At 46.3% G+C, this 16,425-nt stretch overlaps 1 protein-coding gene across 15 annotated transcripts in view; it reads right to left on the bottom strand.

Moving 5' to 3' along the window:
• TACC2 (transforming acidic coiled-coil containing protein 2) overlaps positions 1-16,425 on the bottom strand; it is a 212,078-nt gene that overhangs the window by 175,002 nt on the left and 20,651 nt on the right. For 12 of the 15 annotated variants that reach the window (XM_049103382.1, XM_049103376.1, XM_049103386.1 and 9 more), the window contains 2 exons: positions 15,064-15,141; positions 9,108-9,167 (listed from right to left, as the gene is read on the bottom strand). The exons of 1 other annotated variant lie outside the window; for it this stretch is intronic. In XM_049103382.1, the coding sequence (XP_048959339.1) occupies positions 9,108-9,167; positions 15,064-15,096 (93 nt within the window). In that variant the 5' untranslated portion in view covers positions 15,097-15,141. The remainder of the gene's footprint in view (positions 1-9,107; positions 9,168-15,063; positions 15,142-16,425) is intronic. 2 more of the 15 variants (XM_049103383.1, XM_049103384.1) reach the window with 1 other exon arrangement.

The raw sequence follows: 16,425 nt of genomic DNA, 5'->3' as shown, positions 1-16,425 counted from the left end.
GTATTTCCATTTAGCCCGGTTGCAACTTCTGCCAACTGGGGAAACACGTGCAGCCCCCGGGTCTCTGAGTGCCCCCCTTCCAATGTCTCCATCCTAGCAACAGCGCGAAGTCCTGCTGCTCACAGGACTCCAAGGGGTCTGCTGTGTCAACAGGCGTCACTGCAAAACAGCATGCGTGTCTAAAGTTTCCCTCACACTTCCACACAGCGGGCTGGACAAAAACACTGGCAATCCTCCACATGACAAACTGCCTCGTCAAGTCGCTTCTTCAAATCTTTCCTTTGCTGCCACTGCTTGAATAAACAAGCAGCCTCTCTTTGGCGCTGGAATACTCCAGAGCCCAGGGTCTGTTTTAAAGCAATCTTCAAACAGGGAACTTTCCAGTTCTAAAAAAAAAAAAAAAATACACTTGATCAAGAGCTAAAGTGTCTTACCATTAAAGAAAAAAACAGAAAAATCCCCTGACCTTACCTCTTAAACCGTGCTCCCTTCGGCTCACTGGTTGTGCCAATAAAGAGGCTTAATTAACATGGTTAGATCATGACCAGAGGGTCTTGCCAAGACGCCCACTCTGTGAGCAAGCTGCTTGGGAGCAGTGTGACTGCAGGTGAATACTGGGAGTAGGCCAAAGGTCATCCCCATGGCACTAGGAATCGGATTGCAGAAACAACCGCCCCGCTGCCAAATATGGAGGCACCCATGTTCTTGGCTGGGCCGGCCTGGGCCGCCCATCTGCCCTGTCAAGGGAAGGCAAATGCTCAGCCGGGTCCTGCTGGGTCACCCCAAACACTTCTTCCCCTCTGGGGGGACAATGAAAGACTGAGGTGGCTCGCCCATGCTGGCAGCAGGGGACACCCCGGCCTTGGGCCTCACCCACCAGGCACTTTGTTGGGTCCAGAAAGGGGAGGCCCCAAGGGTGCCCTTTTCAGCCTCCCCAGATGGAATGTTTTCCGACATGAATATGGCAGAAAAATGAACAAGCTTCGGAGTCAGAGAGAGCTGGGTGTGGAGCCCAACTCTTCCCTCGGAATATGGAGAGAGTAAGGGTCATGTTTGCAGTGGGATTTCAAGGTTTCTGCCTCATGTCCAGGGAGGATTGAATCTAAGTTCTAAGTAGACACGGAAGATTGATTTTTTTAAAGATTTTATTTATTTATTCGTAAGAGACAGAGAGAGAGAGGCAGAGACACAGGCAGAGAGAGAAGCAGGCTCCATGCAGGGAGCCTGACGTGGGACTCGATCCTGGGACCCGGGATCACGCCCTGGGCTAAAGGTGGGTGCTCAACCCGCTGAGCCCCCCAGGTGCCCGACACAGAAGATTTAAAAAGACATGATATAAGATGCTAATTTTAGAGGAAGCTGCGGGAAGAGTAAGCAGGACTTCTGTACTGTCTCTGCAATGTTTCTGTAAACCTGAAAATTCTCAAATAAAAAGTTTAATTAGGAAAAAAAAATGTGGTTCCTGTATCCTCACAGCCAGTGAATGAGAGATACACATTCAGTGAACGATATCTATCTTCCCTCCCCAAGAGGATGTGGGTCAAAATGATAACAGTTACCCTAAAAGAACCCAGGAGCCTCTAACATGCCGGACATGACATGTTCTCACATCTTCAGTCCATGGAGAGAAGAAAACCTTTTTTTTTTTTTAAGATTTTATTTATTTATTCATGAGAGGCACAGAGAGAGAGAGAGGCAGAGGCACAGGCAGAGGGGGAAGCAGGCTCCATGCAAGGGACCCTGACATGGGACTTGATCCCGGGACCCCAGGATCAGGCCCTGGGCCAAAGGTGGCGCTAAACCACTGAGCCACCGGGGCTGCCTGAGAGGAAAACCTTAAACACTGCCCAGTATTAATGTCTTTTGTGGGTTTAATCTTTTTTTTTTTTCTAAAGATTTCATTTATTTATTCATGAGTGACACAGAGAGGCAGAGACACAGGCAGAGGGAGAAGCAGGCTCCATGCGGGGAGCTCGATGCAGGACTCGAGTCCGGGACCTTGGGATCACGACCTGAGCCAAAGGCAGATGCTCAACTACTAAGCCATCCAGGTACCTTCAGGTTTAATATTTTAGAAGCAATATAATTTAAAGAAGGCTGGGCCATTCAGAAAGCCCCAATCGTTGCACCTCTTTTAGCCTGTTTGTAGACTGAGGTCTATGAGATGGGGATTGTGATCCCTGGCCTGCCTGCCTCAGTGGCTGACGAGAGTACCTCGCCAATATGGCAAAGAGCCGCACACATGGAGGAGAGTCTCTTTATTCCAAGAGTTGGCTTCTCAGGGTAGCCTATCGTGTCCTATAATGTTTACTCAACTCTACTTGAAATGTAGGCATAAACCTTACTGTTTTGCCCCTAGAATTCCTGCATCCGCTCATCCTCATGCCAGAGCAGCATGAGGCTGATCCCAGGAATAAGGGTGCAGGTGCAGGGGTTAAAAGCCAAGCTTGGGACGCCTGGGTGGCTCAGCAGTTGAGCACCTGCGCCTGGCTCAGGGCGGGATCTGCGGTCTCAGGATCAAGTCCCACGTCGGGCTCCCTGCAAGGAGCCTGCTTCTCCCTCTGCCTACTTCTCTGCCTCTCTCTCTCTCTCTCTCTCTTTCTCTCTCTCTCTCTTTCATGAATAAATAAATAAAATCTTTTTTTTTTTTTAAAGCCAAGCTTAACTGCCTATTGAGCCGTAAGCCTTTGGGGTCTACACCTCCCACACTGTATCTAGAAAATGGGGATCTCAATTACAGGGTTTTCAAGGTTAAATAGCATAATACACGAGAAGCACTTCCCACAAGGCTAGACCATAGAAGACACTTGTACACACTGGTTATGATTATTGTAAGAAGAAACGGATTCAAAGCCCATGAACTAAGAGCCCCGGGGGCTGGGCCCACTTAGAGCTAAAGCAGTTAATCCGATTCTTCAGAAGATGCAAGCGGCCCAAACCTGGAGCCGTGCGGTTTGCAGACTTTAATACCGGCCCCAGTGAGAGTTAGCAGCAAGCCTCAGGCCAGGGGGGTCCCTGGGAGAGACTGTGGTAGCAGAGGTTCACAGTGGAGGGCTCTCCGTCGTCATGAACTGGGGTTCACACTGGTCTCTGCCTTCCAGTTCTTTCTCGTTAAATGCAGTGAAATCACCCCCAGATGCCCACCTGCGGCAGGTAGACTCTTAGAAGCTGTTGTCTCTTTCAGGGCTAGTTTAATGCTGTCAGAATATTGGGTTCCGTGGGTCCCTCTGGAAAGAGAGAAACTGCCCCCCCAAGTTAAACTTGGGGACCCAAGTGTTTGTAGCTTGAAACAATATGTGCCCAGCTTGAGGGGTTGTTTCTTTATTAATGAAACGCAGGAATCCTCACACGGTGTCTGAGCCACGGCCAAGCCCAGGCTGCAGAGACCTGCTCGGTCACGTCTCGGGGTGGCCCAGACCCCGGCTCAGCGCTTGTCGCAGCATGGGACCTCTTGTCCTGCCAGTCCTCCGCCTCTTGGATGCCAGAGAATTCCGCAGCCCGGGGCCGCAGGGCCGAGGTCGCTTTCAGGAACAAACCTCAGGGCCAGGCTGCCTCTTGGACATGGAGCCAGGAACCGGGGTGCGGTGCCTGACGAGGCCTGGGCTGCGGGGGGCACACGCGGGGACCTGCTTCCACCCTCTGGATCCTGTTTATTTCCTGCTCATCCTTCAGCTCTGAGCTCAGACAGCAGCTCCCTGGGGAGAGCCTCCCCTGACCCCCAGGGGCAGGGCAGGTGGCTCTGTCCTGTCACCTTGCTTCATAGCATCGATCTCAGTTTCTGTGATGGGAATTTTTTTTTTTTTCCTAGGGCTCAAAGTACAGAAACGCTCAGAGGATGAAATTGCTTTAAAAGAGATTTTTTTTTCTTTTTAAGTGATTGTATATTTTTAAGTCGGGTCATTACAATAACAGGATGGGATGTTTTTTCTCCCTCCTCCCACTGTCAGAGCCATTAGGCTCTCATGACACACACCCACCCCCTCCAGGAGAATCCAGGAGGGGGTAACACAGGGGGATGGAATGTTGCCCTTCACCCTGGAATCCACATGCTCAGAGCTCAGAGGCCTCCGTGGGGCTCCCCAAAACTGAACTCCCAGTGAAGCACACGAGCAGTGAAGCAACTGCCCTACTCGCTGTTGCAGCCTGGGACTTCGGGCTGGGGTGGGTCTTATTTCATCATAAATCCTTCCACACAAGTCATGACGCAGGAAACCCCAGGAGGTGCCGCTGGAGGAAGGCGACTCTTGTCACAAGGCCACCTCCACCTCTGTCCCGAAGAGGGACACGCAATCTAGGACGCTGACACTCGCTCCCCTTGGCTGGGCGCTAGACATTCTGTGGACCCCGGGCTGGCCTGCGCCCTCCACCCAGACACGAGTCACCCTCCACAGCTGCTGTTACAGATGTGGCTTCCTCTTCCTCCCCAGCCAACACGTCTGCAGGAAGGAGAGGCCTGGGGTCTGGGTGGGAGGCACAGCCGTGCATGCTAGTAACGGGGCTGCTCTGTGCTCCCTGGGAGCACTCGCCCTCCCCGAGGCCTCCATGAGTCTCAACGGAGGGACGGAGCAGGAGGGACAGGAGGACCCAGCGTGCAGCCCCAGGCATCCACCTGACCCCCAGGGGCTGGTCTGGAGTTGTGAGCCCTTAGCTCAGGAGGAGGAACCTCCGAGAAATGAGTGGACTCACTCCAGCCCATGGTAAAAATAAAATCCAGGCCTTATTCCCAAGTTTCAGGGTTTCAGTAGGGTTTGTGCAGATCAAAGAAGAAATAACTGACTCGTCAGCGGGATCCAGAATCAGGACCATTGTGATGTTATTAAACTTGACTTCTTGAGTATAAGGTTAAAAGGTCAATAACCAATCCGGCCCTCAGTGGTTGCCAAAAAATTTCAAAAGCAAAAATCGTTAAGACGGTTTGTGGGCCCACTGCCCAGAGATTAGGAGGAGAGGTCCTACAGGGCCTCACATCCCTGCCTCTCTCCGTGACTGCATGCGGGCCCAGTCTCCTAGGGCACCTGCCACCCCCTGACTCCCAGGCAGCCCAGTACACCCCCTGCCTCATCTGACCCCCACTCTCCGTCACACGTGCACCCCAATCAGCCATCAGAAGAGAGCTGCCTCCTTTCCCCTCCTCCATCCTCATAGTTCCCAGGGAATCTGCTGCTGTCTTCTCTCCACCATCCACAAGGGTAGGGGGATCTCTCCTGCAAGCCCAGGTCAGCTACGACCCCATTCCCTCTCAATAGTCAAGGTCAGCCTTCCTTCAGTCCACCTGTCTATCACCCGTCTACCTTCGACCTCTGCCTCTCTCTCTCTCATTCCTACCAGCAGGCGGGCATCTAGGATCTCCAATATTTTATTTTATTTTATTTTATTTTATTTTATTTTATTTATTTTATTTTTATTTTATTTTATTTATTTATTTTTTATTTATTCGAGGGAGAGAGAGCATACACACAAGGGGCAGGCAGAGGGAGAGGGAGAAGCAGACTCCCCGCTGAGGAGGGAGTCTGATGTGGGGACTCGATCCCAGGAGCCTGAGATCATGATCTGAGCTGAAGGCAGATGCTTAACCGACTGAGCCACCCAGGCGCCCTAGGATCTTCAATCTTTAAACTCTCATCAATTCTCTCCACCAGCTACTGTCCCAATGTTCTCTGTTTCCTAGAAAAACATGATGCATTATCTGTGCCCCTCTCTCTACTTCCTTATCTCCAATTCCTTCTTCAGGCCCCTCCCATCCAAACTGTACCCTGTCATGCCACTGGAGGAGCTCACCAAGGCCCCAAAGGGCCGTATGAGGTCTCCCTCAGGTCAATGGCCTTCATGTTGCCAAGTCAATGGGCAGGTGTCTACTCCCTGATTTCTCAGAAGCATCTGATGCCTCTGCCTTCTCCTGATACTCTTCTCCGTGGACCTCCCAGATCCCTCATTTTCCTATGTCTTCTGCTACAACTCCTTCACAGACTCCCCCTACTCCTGGGCTCACATCTAAATATTAAAGGACATCTCAGGGATTCATCCTGTGTCCCTTTTCCCATCCTTACTCTCTCCCCAGGTGGTCTTCATCTAGCTTGAAACACCTATTATGCTGAAGACTCTGATGTGCATCTCAAGCTCCACCTCTTGTGCCTCCAAAAGCCTATTTCATTGGAGTACCCAAAGGCCTTCGGATTTTATGGCCAAACCAGAACTTTTGACTCTCTCCCATCCCCCTAAACCTGCCCCTCCTCCAACCCTCCTGATCCTGGGAAATGTTTCAATCTGCTCTGCGGCTCAGACCAAACACGTAGGGCTCATCCTTAATTCAGTTCTCTTTTTCTCATCCCCAAATTCCATCAACATTGAGCCTGCCCTCTCTGCCTTCAAAATGTATCCCCAATCCAGGGACCCTCTACCCTGCCACCCCATTCCAAGCCATAGCCATCCGTGTCTCTGACTTCTAAACAGCCTCCTAACTAGTGTCCTTCCTCCATTTCTGCCCTCTGCCCCTGAAAGACCCTTCTCTACATAGCAATTGCAATTGCAAAGCACTTTTTAAAATCTCAAATCAGGGAATCCGAGTGGCTTAGTTGGTTGAGCATCTGATTCTTGGTTTTGGCTCAGGTCATGGTATCAGAGTCATTAGATCAAGCCTTGTGTTGGGCTCTGGGGTCTTTTTGGGATTCTCTCTCTCCCTCTCTCTCTGGCACCCCACCCCACCCCCATCCCTGCTTGGGTGCATGTTCCTATCTAAAAATAAAATAATAATAATAATAATAATAATAAATTAAATTAAAAACCTCAAATCAGTTCATGTCACTTCTCAGCTGAAAACCCACTGGTGGCTTTGAATCCCAATTAGAAAGCCGATAATGACCTACAAGATTCACCCCTACCCACCTCCCTGGTCTCACATATCAACAAAATCTCTCACCCACTCTCCTCCAGCTACACTGGCCTTCTTTGCTTTGCTAATCTCAAAATACAACAAGCTCATCCCTCCCAGACATGTCACACACGCTATTCCCTTTTCCAGAATGTTCCTTTTCCAGAACTTTGTGGCTGCCTCCTTCTGGGCACATCAGTTTGCAGAAAGGGCTTCTTTGACCACAGATCAAGTATATAGCCTCTAACCACAATGAGACACCACTTTATACCCACTAGGAAGGCTACTATAAAAGCAAAACAAAACAAAACAAAATAACAAGAGTTGGCAAGGACGTGTTAAAATTAGAACCATTGGGCATTGTTGATGAGAATGTAAAATGATGCAGCCATTGTGGGAAAGTCTGGTGGTTTTCAGAAAATGAAACATAGAATTAACATATGACCAAGCAAATTCAACTTTGGATATCTACCCTCAAAGAATCGAAAGCATGGAGTCACACATATTTGTACAGCCATGGTTACAGCAGCATTATTCACAACAGCCAAAAGGTGGAAGCAACCCAAGTGTCCATCAGCAGATGAATGCATGAATAAAATGTGAGGTTATATATAATGGAATACTATTCAGCCCTGAAGAGGAAGGAAGTTCTCGCACAGGCTGCAACACGGATGAACCTTGAAGGGGCTGTGATAAGTGAAGTAGATCACAAAATTGATCCCACTGATGTGACTTACCTAGTGGAGTCAGATTTACAGAGATGGAAAGTAGAATGGTGGCTGCCGGGAGCGGGGAGGGGAATGTGGAGACATTGGTTCATGTGTGCAGAATTTCCGTTTGAAAATATGAAAAAATTCTGGTGATGGATGGTGGGGGTGATTGTAGGATGTGAATGTGCTTCACACCACTGAACTGAAAAATGGTCGAGATGGTAAATTTCATGTTATGTCTATTTTGCCATAACAGAAAAAATTTCTGTAGAATCCTTTGTTGCAGAAGTTGGTATCAATATTGACACCTGGCGACCTCAGTGTGCTCAGTAACGAGACTCGGGTGGCTGGTGCCAGCGCTGGTCAGGAGACCACCTGGGGGACCTGCCGGTGCAGCAGGCACCACATTCCCATCGAAACCACCCAGATCCTGTATATATAGGAAATGTTTTTTCCCATAAGACCCCTCAGCCTGTTACCCTGGTCTGGCTTTGAAGGCATTAGACTGCAGGAGCCTCCTTTGCCTGACAAAGTACTAATTACTACTGTTCTTCTTTATCTCCAAATTCTGTCCTCTGTTGTATTTTGGCTTCAGAGCACAGAGGTCAGTTTATGCAACATCACACCAAGCAGACCTACCCAACAGCTACCTTTGGGGGTGGAGCAGCTCTTTTCTTTTTTTTTTAAGATTTTATTTATTTATTTGAGAGAGAGAGAGAAAGAGCAGTGGAGGAGGGAGGGAGAGAGAGAGAATCTCAAGCAGATTTCACGGGCTCGATTTCACAACTGACCCTGAGATCATGACCTAAGCCCAAACCAAGATCTGACGTTCAACTGACTGAGGCACCCAGGCTCTTTCCTTAAAGCCAAGAACACACCACCCAGGGGCCTAACACCCCTCCTGATTTCAGAGCAGGTGCCATTTAACCGTCTCACTGTCACCTCACCCACAAGCACACACCAACCTTGCCTGACATTCTCTCCAGGAAAAATCTTGAAATGGATGTAAAACTTCGGATTTGCCCTCCTCCCCAGTGGATGGCAAACGGTTCAGCCGGAGCTAAAGCTCTGGGACTCAGCCAGCTGCACGACGACACCGACAACTGATTCAGAACACAAGCTTCTTTTTTTTTTTACAACACATCAGTTTTGGTGATGTGGTGGTGAAGACAGGGCCACTGCCCCGTACAAAGCCTCACTCCAGGACTAGGAAAAGCAAAGCCGAGGAGTGTGGAAGGTTAGTGGGGGCTCCCAGCGTCTGCAATACCTTGAGAACATGAGCCTTATTGAGCATCTCACGGCATAGCAGCTGTGCCAGTGTTGGGGCAGGCACGCCAAAATGTTCTCTTAAAAAATCTGAACATGTATTGCAGATTCTTCTGTGTTTTACAACTCATTTGAGGTAGATGGAAGGAGGCAATAGGAGAAGGAGAAAACTTAAAAATTTAAAGGAACATGCAAAGCGTGCAAACGCCTAGATGTTAGGAAGGGGGCAGAGAGCAGACCACACATAGCACACCTCCCGGTACCTGTGCAGGCTCAGGGTTTGGAGGCCACAGGATGACGTTATGCAAGCCGGAGTTCTCTTGCTGAAAGCAAAGGAGTCTCGCTGTTAGGAGGGGCCACAGTGAACAGGAGTCCCCGCAGTACCAGAGGGCACTCTTGGCTGGTTTCTATTCCTGCTGCGTGTACTCCCACCCTGCCCATGGCTACCAGGGGACATTAGTTAATGGAGGGAAAGGCACCTGCCACCCGAGGGCATAGGAGGAAGGCAAGGGGTGGCACTGGGCAGGCCTGTCCTCATCCTTTGCCCTGGTGACATGGCTGGTCCTCAGTGCCTGGTCTTTAATCTGTGAGCAGGAGGTTCCTTCAGACCCCTATCTTCCCTTCCAAGAGTTCACTTGTAAGTAGAATGCTGGGGCCTCCACGTGTACCTGTGCAGAGGAAAAGCCTCTGGGAGAGGCCTGGGGACATGGATGGGGTAAAGGAAGGAGTGTGGAGGCAGAGAAACTAGTTTGGAGCAGAAGAAGTTTGAAGCAGCCCCTGCACCGATCCAGGTGTACGGTAATAGGGTGTGTAGTGGGGGTGGAGAGGGGAAAAAAATTAGAAAAAAACTACATCTTGGACATGCGCTATGTGTTCATCTTCTGAGAAAGGGCTCTAAGTGATATTAATGGGGCCGTCACCAATCTGGGCCCACCTTTCGCAGCATGACTCAGGCTGGCTAGAAAAAAGAAAGAAAGACTAAATGGCCAGACCATTAATTTATTAATTATAATTCATAGAATGATTTATTACATGGGGAGAATGGGAATGAGTGGAGTCAGAGGTGACCCCCAGATTTCTGTCTTGGATGGTAGTAGGGTAGATCATGGTATGTAGAAGGGGGATGCAGGAGGAGTAAAGGAATGAGGAGGAGGAGTCTAGTTCAGGTTTGAGAAACATGGGACAACCATGGATCATTCAAAATACGGTAGAAAGATGAGTCTGGAACACAAGCCCCACAGGGGATCCCTGATCCTGTAGCCAAACATACTTCACTCCCACTTATTTCTCTGTGGAAGGCAAACCTTGTACTGACCCTGGACTCCTAAAGACAATGCCATCACGTCCTGCTGGGCCATATCTGACTGAGGCTGGAGATGTGAAAATTTGCAATGGCAGGAAGACACCTCCTGTCTGCTCCAGCAGGGAACAGATGAAGAGAGAGGACAGGGCTGGGGGCTGGCAGGAGGTGAGAGGTAAAGATCTGAAACACTGAAATATATCCGTTGCTTGCAACGATCTAGTGAGATGGACCCCCTCATACCCTGATGAGAAAAGTATAAATTTGCATCACCTTTCCAGAAAGTATTTTGTATGTAGATACAGATAAATCTAGATCTAGTTGTATAGCAAGAGTTTTGAAAACACCCTTTATTTGACCTAGCAATTCCATCTCTGTTAGTCTATTCTAAGCAACCAGCCTTCCATTTCTGGACAGTGTAATTTAGTAAATGTAATGAAGAAAAAACGTAAGCCATTTTAATTTGCCTGTATTCAGGTAGAAATTCATCTCAGATTAAAGTTCAGCCACCGCCCCAAGGAGTTCTCTTCAAGCAGGCAAGATAAATGTTCTGCTATTCTGGGTTTTCTCAACCTTGGCACCTTAGACATTTTCAGAAGAATAACTCTCTGCGTGGGGCCATCCCTGTGCATTGAGAACATTTAGCAGCATCCCTGACCTCTACTAGATACCAGTAGCACCCCCACTCTGGAGCTGTGATACCAAACCTGCCTTCAAACATTGACAAATGTCCTGGGGGTAGGAGCAAATACACCCCCAGTGACAACTAGGGCTCTATTGTGTTTGTAGCCAACAGTAGAGCTTCCAGATGGTTTGGGACCCAAACAGATCTGCAAGTCTTTAGAGAAGGTATTGAAATTGAGCCACTTAGTTTGTGAATCAGCGGGACTAAAGGCCAGAATATGAGTCTAGGGCCTGTACTGTGTCTGCACATGGAAAGCACCGAACCAATGGCCATGCCCTTCTTCACTCTAAAACACAAGATAAAACATCCCTTTAATGAGATCACAAAGAAGTAGGACATGAGCCAACCTCAGGCAGCAGGAGCATCTTTTTGGCTCGCAGAGTGTTTAAATATGATTTAAATTAGTTCCCAACATTGTGAAAAGTGTAGAATTTCTTTACACAACCTTTTCTAGGAATATAGGAGAAAGCACTCCCTCACTTATTCTAGGAGATAAGTTTTAGCATACCAGAACCTGAGAAAGAAAACAAAACTACCAAGCAGTGTTTATAGTGAATTTAGACACAAAAATCCTCAACAAAATATTAGCAAATCAAGCCTAACATCTTTATAAATAATTATACACCACGACCAGGTAAGATTAATTTCAGGTATGTAAGACTGGTTCAACATTCGGAAATCAGTCAATGTAATCTAACATAGCAACAGCCCAAAGAAGAAAGAAAGATCATATGGCTACATCAACTGACACAGAAAAATTGAAAACACACTTGAAAAAATCCAATACCCATTGATGATAAAAATCCTTAGCAAACTAGGAATACAGGTGGATCTTCCTTAACTTGATGAAGAGAAGTTATAGGGGTGCCCAGTTGGTTTAGTCAGTAGAGCATGCAACTCTTGACCCTAGGGCCGAAAAGAAAAGAAAAAAAAAGAAAAGAAAAGAAAGAAAGAAAGAAAAGAAAAGAAAAGAAAAGAAAAGAAAAGAAAAGAAAAGAAAGGAAAAGAAAGAAAGTTTAAAAAGAGAGAGAATTTATCAAAACCTGCAAGCTAATAACTTACTTGTTAACAGCAAAAGATGGAATGCTTTCCCCCCACAACCAGGAACTAGGTGAGGCTGTCCACTCTGACCATTTCTAATTAACGTAGTATTAGAATTCTTAGCCACAATAAGGAAGGAAAAGGAATCAAAAAGAAGAAATGCAACTCTCTTGATTTGCAAATACCGTGATTGTCTACATAGAAAATCCTGAGGAATCCACAAAAAGCCTCTTGGAACTAATAAGTGAGTTCAGCAAGGTCACAGGATATAAGATCAATACCAAAAAGAAATCAATACACTAGCAATGAACATGTAGAAACCAAAATTAAAAACACAATGCTATGTATAATCACTGCAAATAAAATGAAACACTTAAGCGTAAACTTAAAACATATGCAGAATATATACGCTGAAGTTTATGAAATGATGATGAAAGAAATAAAAAAGAAGCACTATGTGTCCATAGACTGGAAGACTCATCATAGTAAAGATGTCAATTTCCCCAGTGTATCTATAGGTTTTAATGTATCCCTACCAAAATCCCAGCAAGACCTTTTTGGGACATAGACAAGCTTATTTTAAAATTTATGTGGAAAGCTTTAAGTCCTAGCTAAAATAGCTAAAGCAATTTTGAAAAGTAGTCAAGGGACAGGACTTATTACATAGCAGCAGTAATCAAGACTGTGTGGTATCAGCAGAAGAGTAGACAAGTGGGTCAATAAACAGAAACCAGAAACAGACTCACACAAATAGGACCTACTGATTTTTGACCAAGGTGTGAAAGCAATTTAAGAGAGAAAGAATAGTGTCTGCCACACAAGGTAGTGGAGAGATGGCCATTCACGGACAAAATCAAACAGAACAAAAACATAGGAAATGAACTTCGACCTAAATCTCAGACCTTACACAAAAATGAATGCAACATAAGTCATAGACTTAAATATAAAACTATAAAATCTTTGGAAAGGATAACACAGGAGAAAATCTTCAGGATGTAGAAGAGAATTCTTAGACTTGACACCCAAAGTGCTAGACTTGGCAGAAAAGGAAAAGGAAAAACTGATCTCATAAAAACTTTTGTTCGTATAAGACCCTCTTAAGATGATGAGAAGACAAGCTACATGCCGGAGAAAATACTTGCAAACCGCAATCTGACAGAGGAGTAGTATCTAGACTATATACTCTTAACACTCAACAGTTTATAAAAAAGCCAATTAGAAAATGCGTAAAAGACATGAACACAGTATTTCACCAAAGAGAACACACAGACCGCCACAAGTTCATGAAAGATGATCAGCAACGCCAGTTTTCAGGGAAATGCAAATTAAAACCAGAGTGACATATCACAAGACACATATCAGCATGGTGCCACCAAATAGCGACACCACCAAATGATGGCCAGGGTGTGGAAAAACTGGGTCACTCATCCATTGCTCATTGCCGGTGGGAATGTAAAATGGTACAAGGGTTCTATCTCACTGTTTGGTGGTTCCTTATAAAACTAAACATGCTATAACACCGAACTTGCTATATAAAACTAGACATGCAACTAGCACGTGGCCCAGCAATTGAGTTCTTGGGCGTTCGCGTCAGAGAAATGAAAACTTATATTCACACTCACACAAAATCTGTATGCAAAGGTTCACAATAAGCTTTATTGTGACATTGCGATACTGTGATCGCCCCCAAACTGGAAACAACCCAGATGTTTCTATACCACGGAGCATAAGCCAGCAAGTAAAAGGAGTGAATTTACCGACACACATGACCACCTGGATGAATCTCGAAATTAGGCCGAGTGAAAAAAGCCAGTTCCAAAAAGTCACATGCCGTGTGACACCATTTGTATAACGTTCTCAGAAAGTCAAAATTACAGACAGAGAGGACAAATTAGGAGGTGCCAGGGGTTAGGAGTGGGGGGCTGGAGGTAGTGGGGGTGGCTGTAAGGAAAATGCAAGGAATCCTTCGGGTGAGGGAAATGTTCGGTATCTTGACTGTATCAACGTTGATAGGAGTTTGCACTGTAGTTTCGAAAGATGTTACCCTGGGGGGAAACTAGGTAAAGGGTTCAGGGATCTCTGTTTTAGGTCTTGCAACAGCATGCCAATCTATCATTGTCTCAAAATTAAAAAAAAAAAGTTAAATTATAAATATTTTATGATTTTATAGAAAAATAGAGGCTTTTGACTTCTCTTGAAAAGATAAGAAGGTCTTGTAACACTGGGCCTGCACTCCCACCACCAGCCAGGGTTGAGGGAGGTGCGTCCTTCAAACAACAGGAGAGGATCCCTCCTATTTGCCACAGTCCCTCCTTCTCCCTGTTGTCTCAGATCCTGCCATTTACTGTTTCTGGCCTGCTCCTAAAGACCGAAATTTGCCAACATTTTCTCTTAACGATTTCTGTGTTCCTCCTTGAGAAAAGAAGATCATAGGGAAGAAAAAGGCAGAAGGAATACAAATTGCTTTATGCTGGTTTTCAGATCCAGTGATCTCGTTCCGAAAACTCAATACCATTAATCAAAAAATGTGCATTGTGGGTGAGAGAGGTAGGAAAGCGTCCCCCTGACTTTGTTCACCGGGTCATTGAATTGAGTCTCTCAAACTGAAAATGAAGAGCTATAAAATTTGAATCTATTTTAACAATCCCAGCCGTATGCACAATTAAGCAGTTGAGGCTCATTCCTCAATCATGAAAACCTTACCCAACATGGAAATGATAGTTCACCTTTAACAGTGATAGATGTTCACTAACGAACATAGATAGTTCAACATTGATAGATTTGAAGATCACTTTTTAAGGGCCATAATTTTATTTGGGGGAGAAGGATGGATAAGGTTTCATTTCAACCTTCTCTGATGCATCCATAGAAGTAAGTGGATGGGGTGGGCACGATGCAGGAAAAATGTGCCAAACTCTTATTTTGTCAATTTTAAAAGCACAGAATAAAAGCACAGTTAAGCTAGGTTTTTAAAAAATATATAGTTTATAAAATCAGAGCTAGCCTTAATACAAGAATTCTGAAAATGCAAATGGTAAATACTTCTGGAAATACATATGTGCCCGTATGTATCTATGTATAATGTGTGTTTTAGCTTCCTCCTTCCTGGGCGGAGAGGAGATGCTGAAAAAATCTAATCAAAGTCAGTCAAGGGACCCATGTAGGTTGAGGGGGGAAGCTCCCTGACACCCACCTGGCTTTCCGAGGTGCTGTTCTCATTGCCCATGGCGATTCAGGGTGTCAGCGTCCCTCAGGATTTTACCAGAAGCAACTAGAAGAAATAAAAGGGTAAGCACATCTGTAACATCGAAGAAGATCTGAGGCTTTCTCTGCGCGTCTCCCCAAACTCAAAAGCCAGATGATGGGAAATGTTGATCTCTGCAGTCACATCATGGAAAATCGCTTTTGAAGGCTTTTCTTTTGCGATATGCCACCCAGACTTCCTTCCCAGTATGGGCTGCTGTTTTTATTCCCCACCCCGGGGTTGGCAGACGCTTCTGAAAAACGAGTTTGTTACGGAGTCTGTGTTAACGCCAACGTACACATGTAGGTATATCCACAAAGTGACAGGAGGGGCGCAGTTGCCAAAGATTACTCCAGGAGGGCCACTTTCGGGGTGCTGTTTCTCCTGGTGCTCACTTTGGAAATGCAGAGTGTGGCAGTTCCCCCATCAAGTGACCACGAGGGTCCGGGGTCCAACCTTAGGGGGTGTGAAATCCACTTCCCTTCGGTGCCATACGGTATTTTTTTTTTTTTTTTTTTTTTTTTTTTTTTTTTACTCTAAGCACTTGCTTCATCAAATCAGTTTTGCTTCTGCACATATTTTCATGAAGGCAGGATGGTTTTCTTGGTGAGGAAAAGGGGTAGCCGGGGCCAGACAAGGAATACATAATCCCATAAAGCAGGGGGCTTCCAGGACAACTAGACCCCTTCCACGGGCTCACTTAGCCACGCTGGTGACTGATCACCAGCATCGTGAGGATGCCTCCTGCACAGCCCACAAAGCCGCGGCTGCACCGACGTCGTCTAAGTTCCACGAGACCCTATAACCTCTCGCTTTTTCTACATAGAGAAACTAAGTTATGGAAAACTTGTAAAATTATCAACTTCTAGAGCTGGAGCCTTAGGGATTACCAGGCTAATCCAGGGTGGAAAACTGAAACCGGGGAAGGCAAGGGAGCTTGCCCAAGACCCAGTTTGGAGAAGTCAGAGCTGGAAAAACGACTCAGCCTCCTGCCTTCTAATTCAAGATTCCTTCCGCAGCAGTGTTTGCTTACACCCTAGTATTTGCTCAGAAAACTTCAGTGATTGACTCACTTCAAATAAAATTTGTCCACTGATTGCTTATCTATTCAACCACTGACTGAGGAGCTTCCATGTGTTATGTGTACCGAACAGTCACGGGAAAATAAAATGTGAGTATTTTCAGCAGCACAAATAAAACGCCCCCAAACTGGGAAAATTGCAGGTGACGTCCCTATAATGATCGATTGATTCTCTCACTCCAAACCCTTGTGTCAAAAGGAGGCAATTCCTTAAATCATTCTGTTTACTG

This window comes from Canis lupus, chromosome 28 (assembly GCF_003254725.2).
Source record: "Canis lupus dingo isolate Sandy chromosome 28, ASM325472v2, whole genome shotgun sequence".
NCBI classification, from domain to species: Eukaryota; Metazoa; Chordata; class Mammalia; order Carnivora; family Canidae; genus Canis; species Canis lupus.
This window is presented reverse-complemented; position numbering and strand designations above follow the sequence as displayed.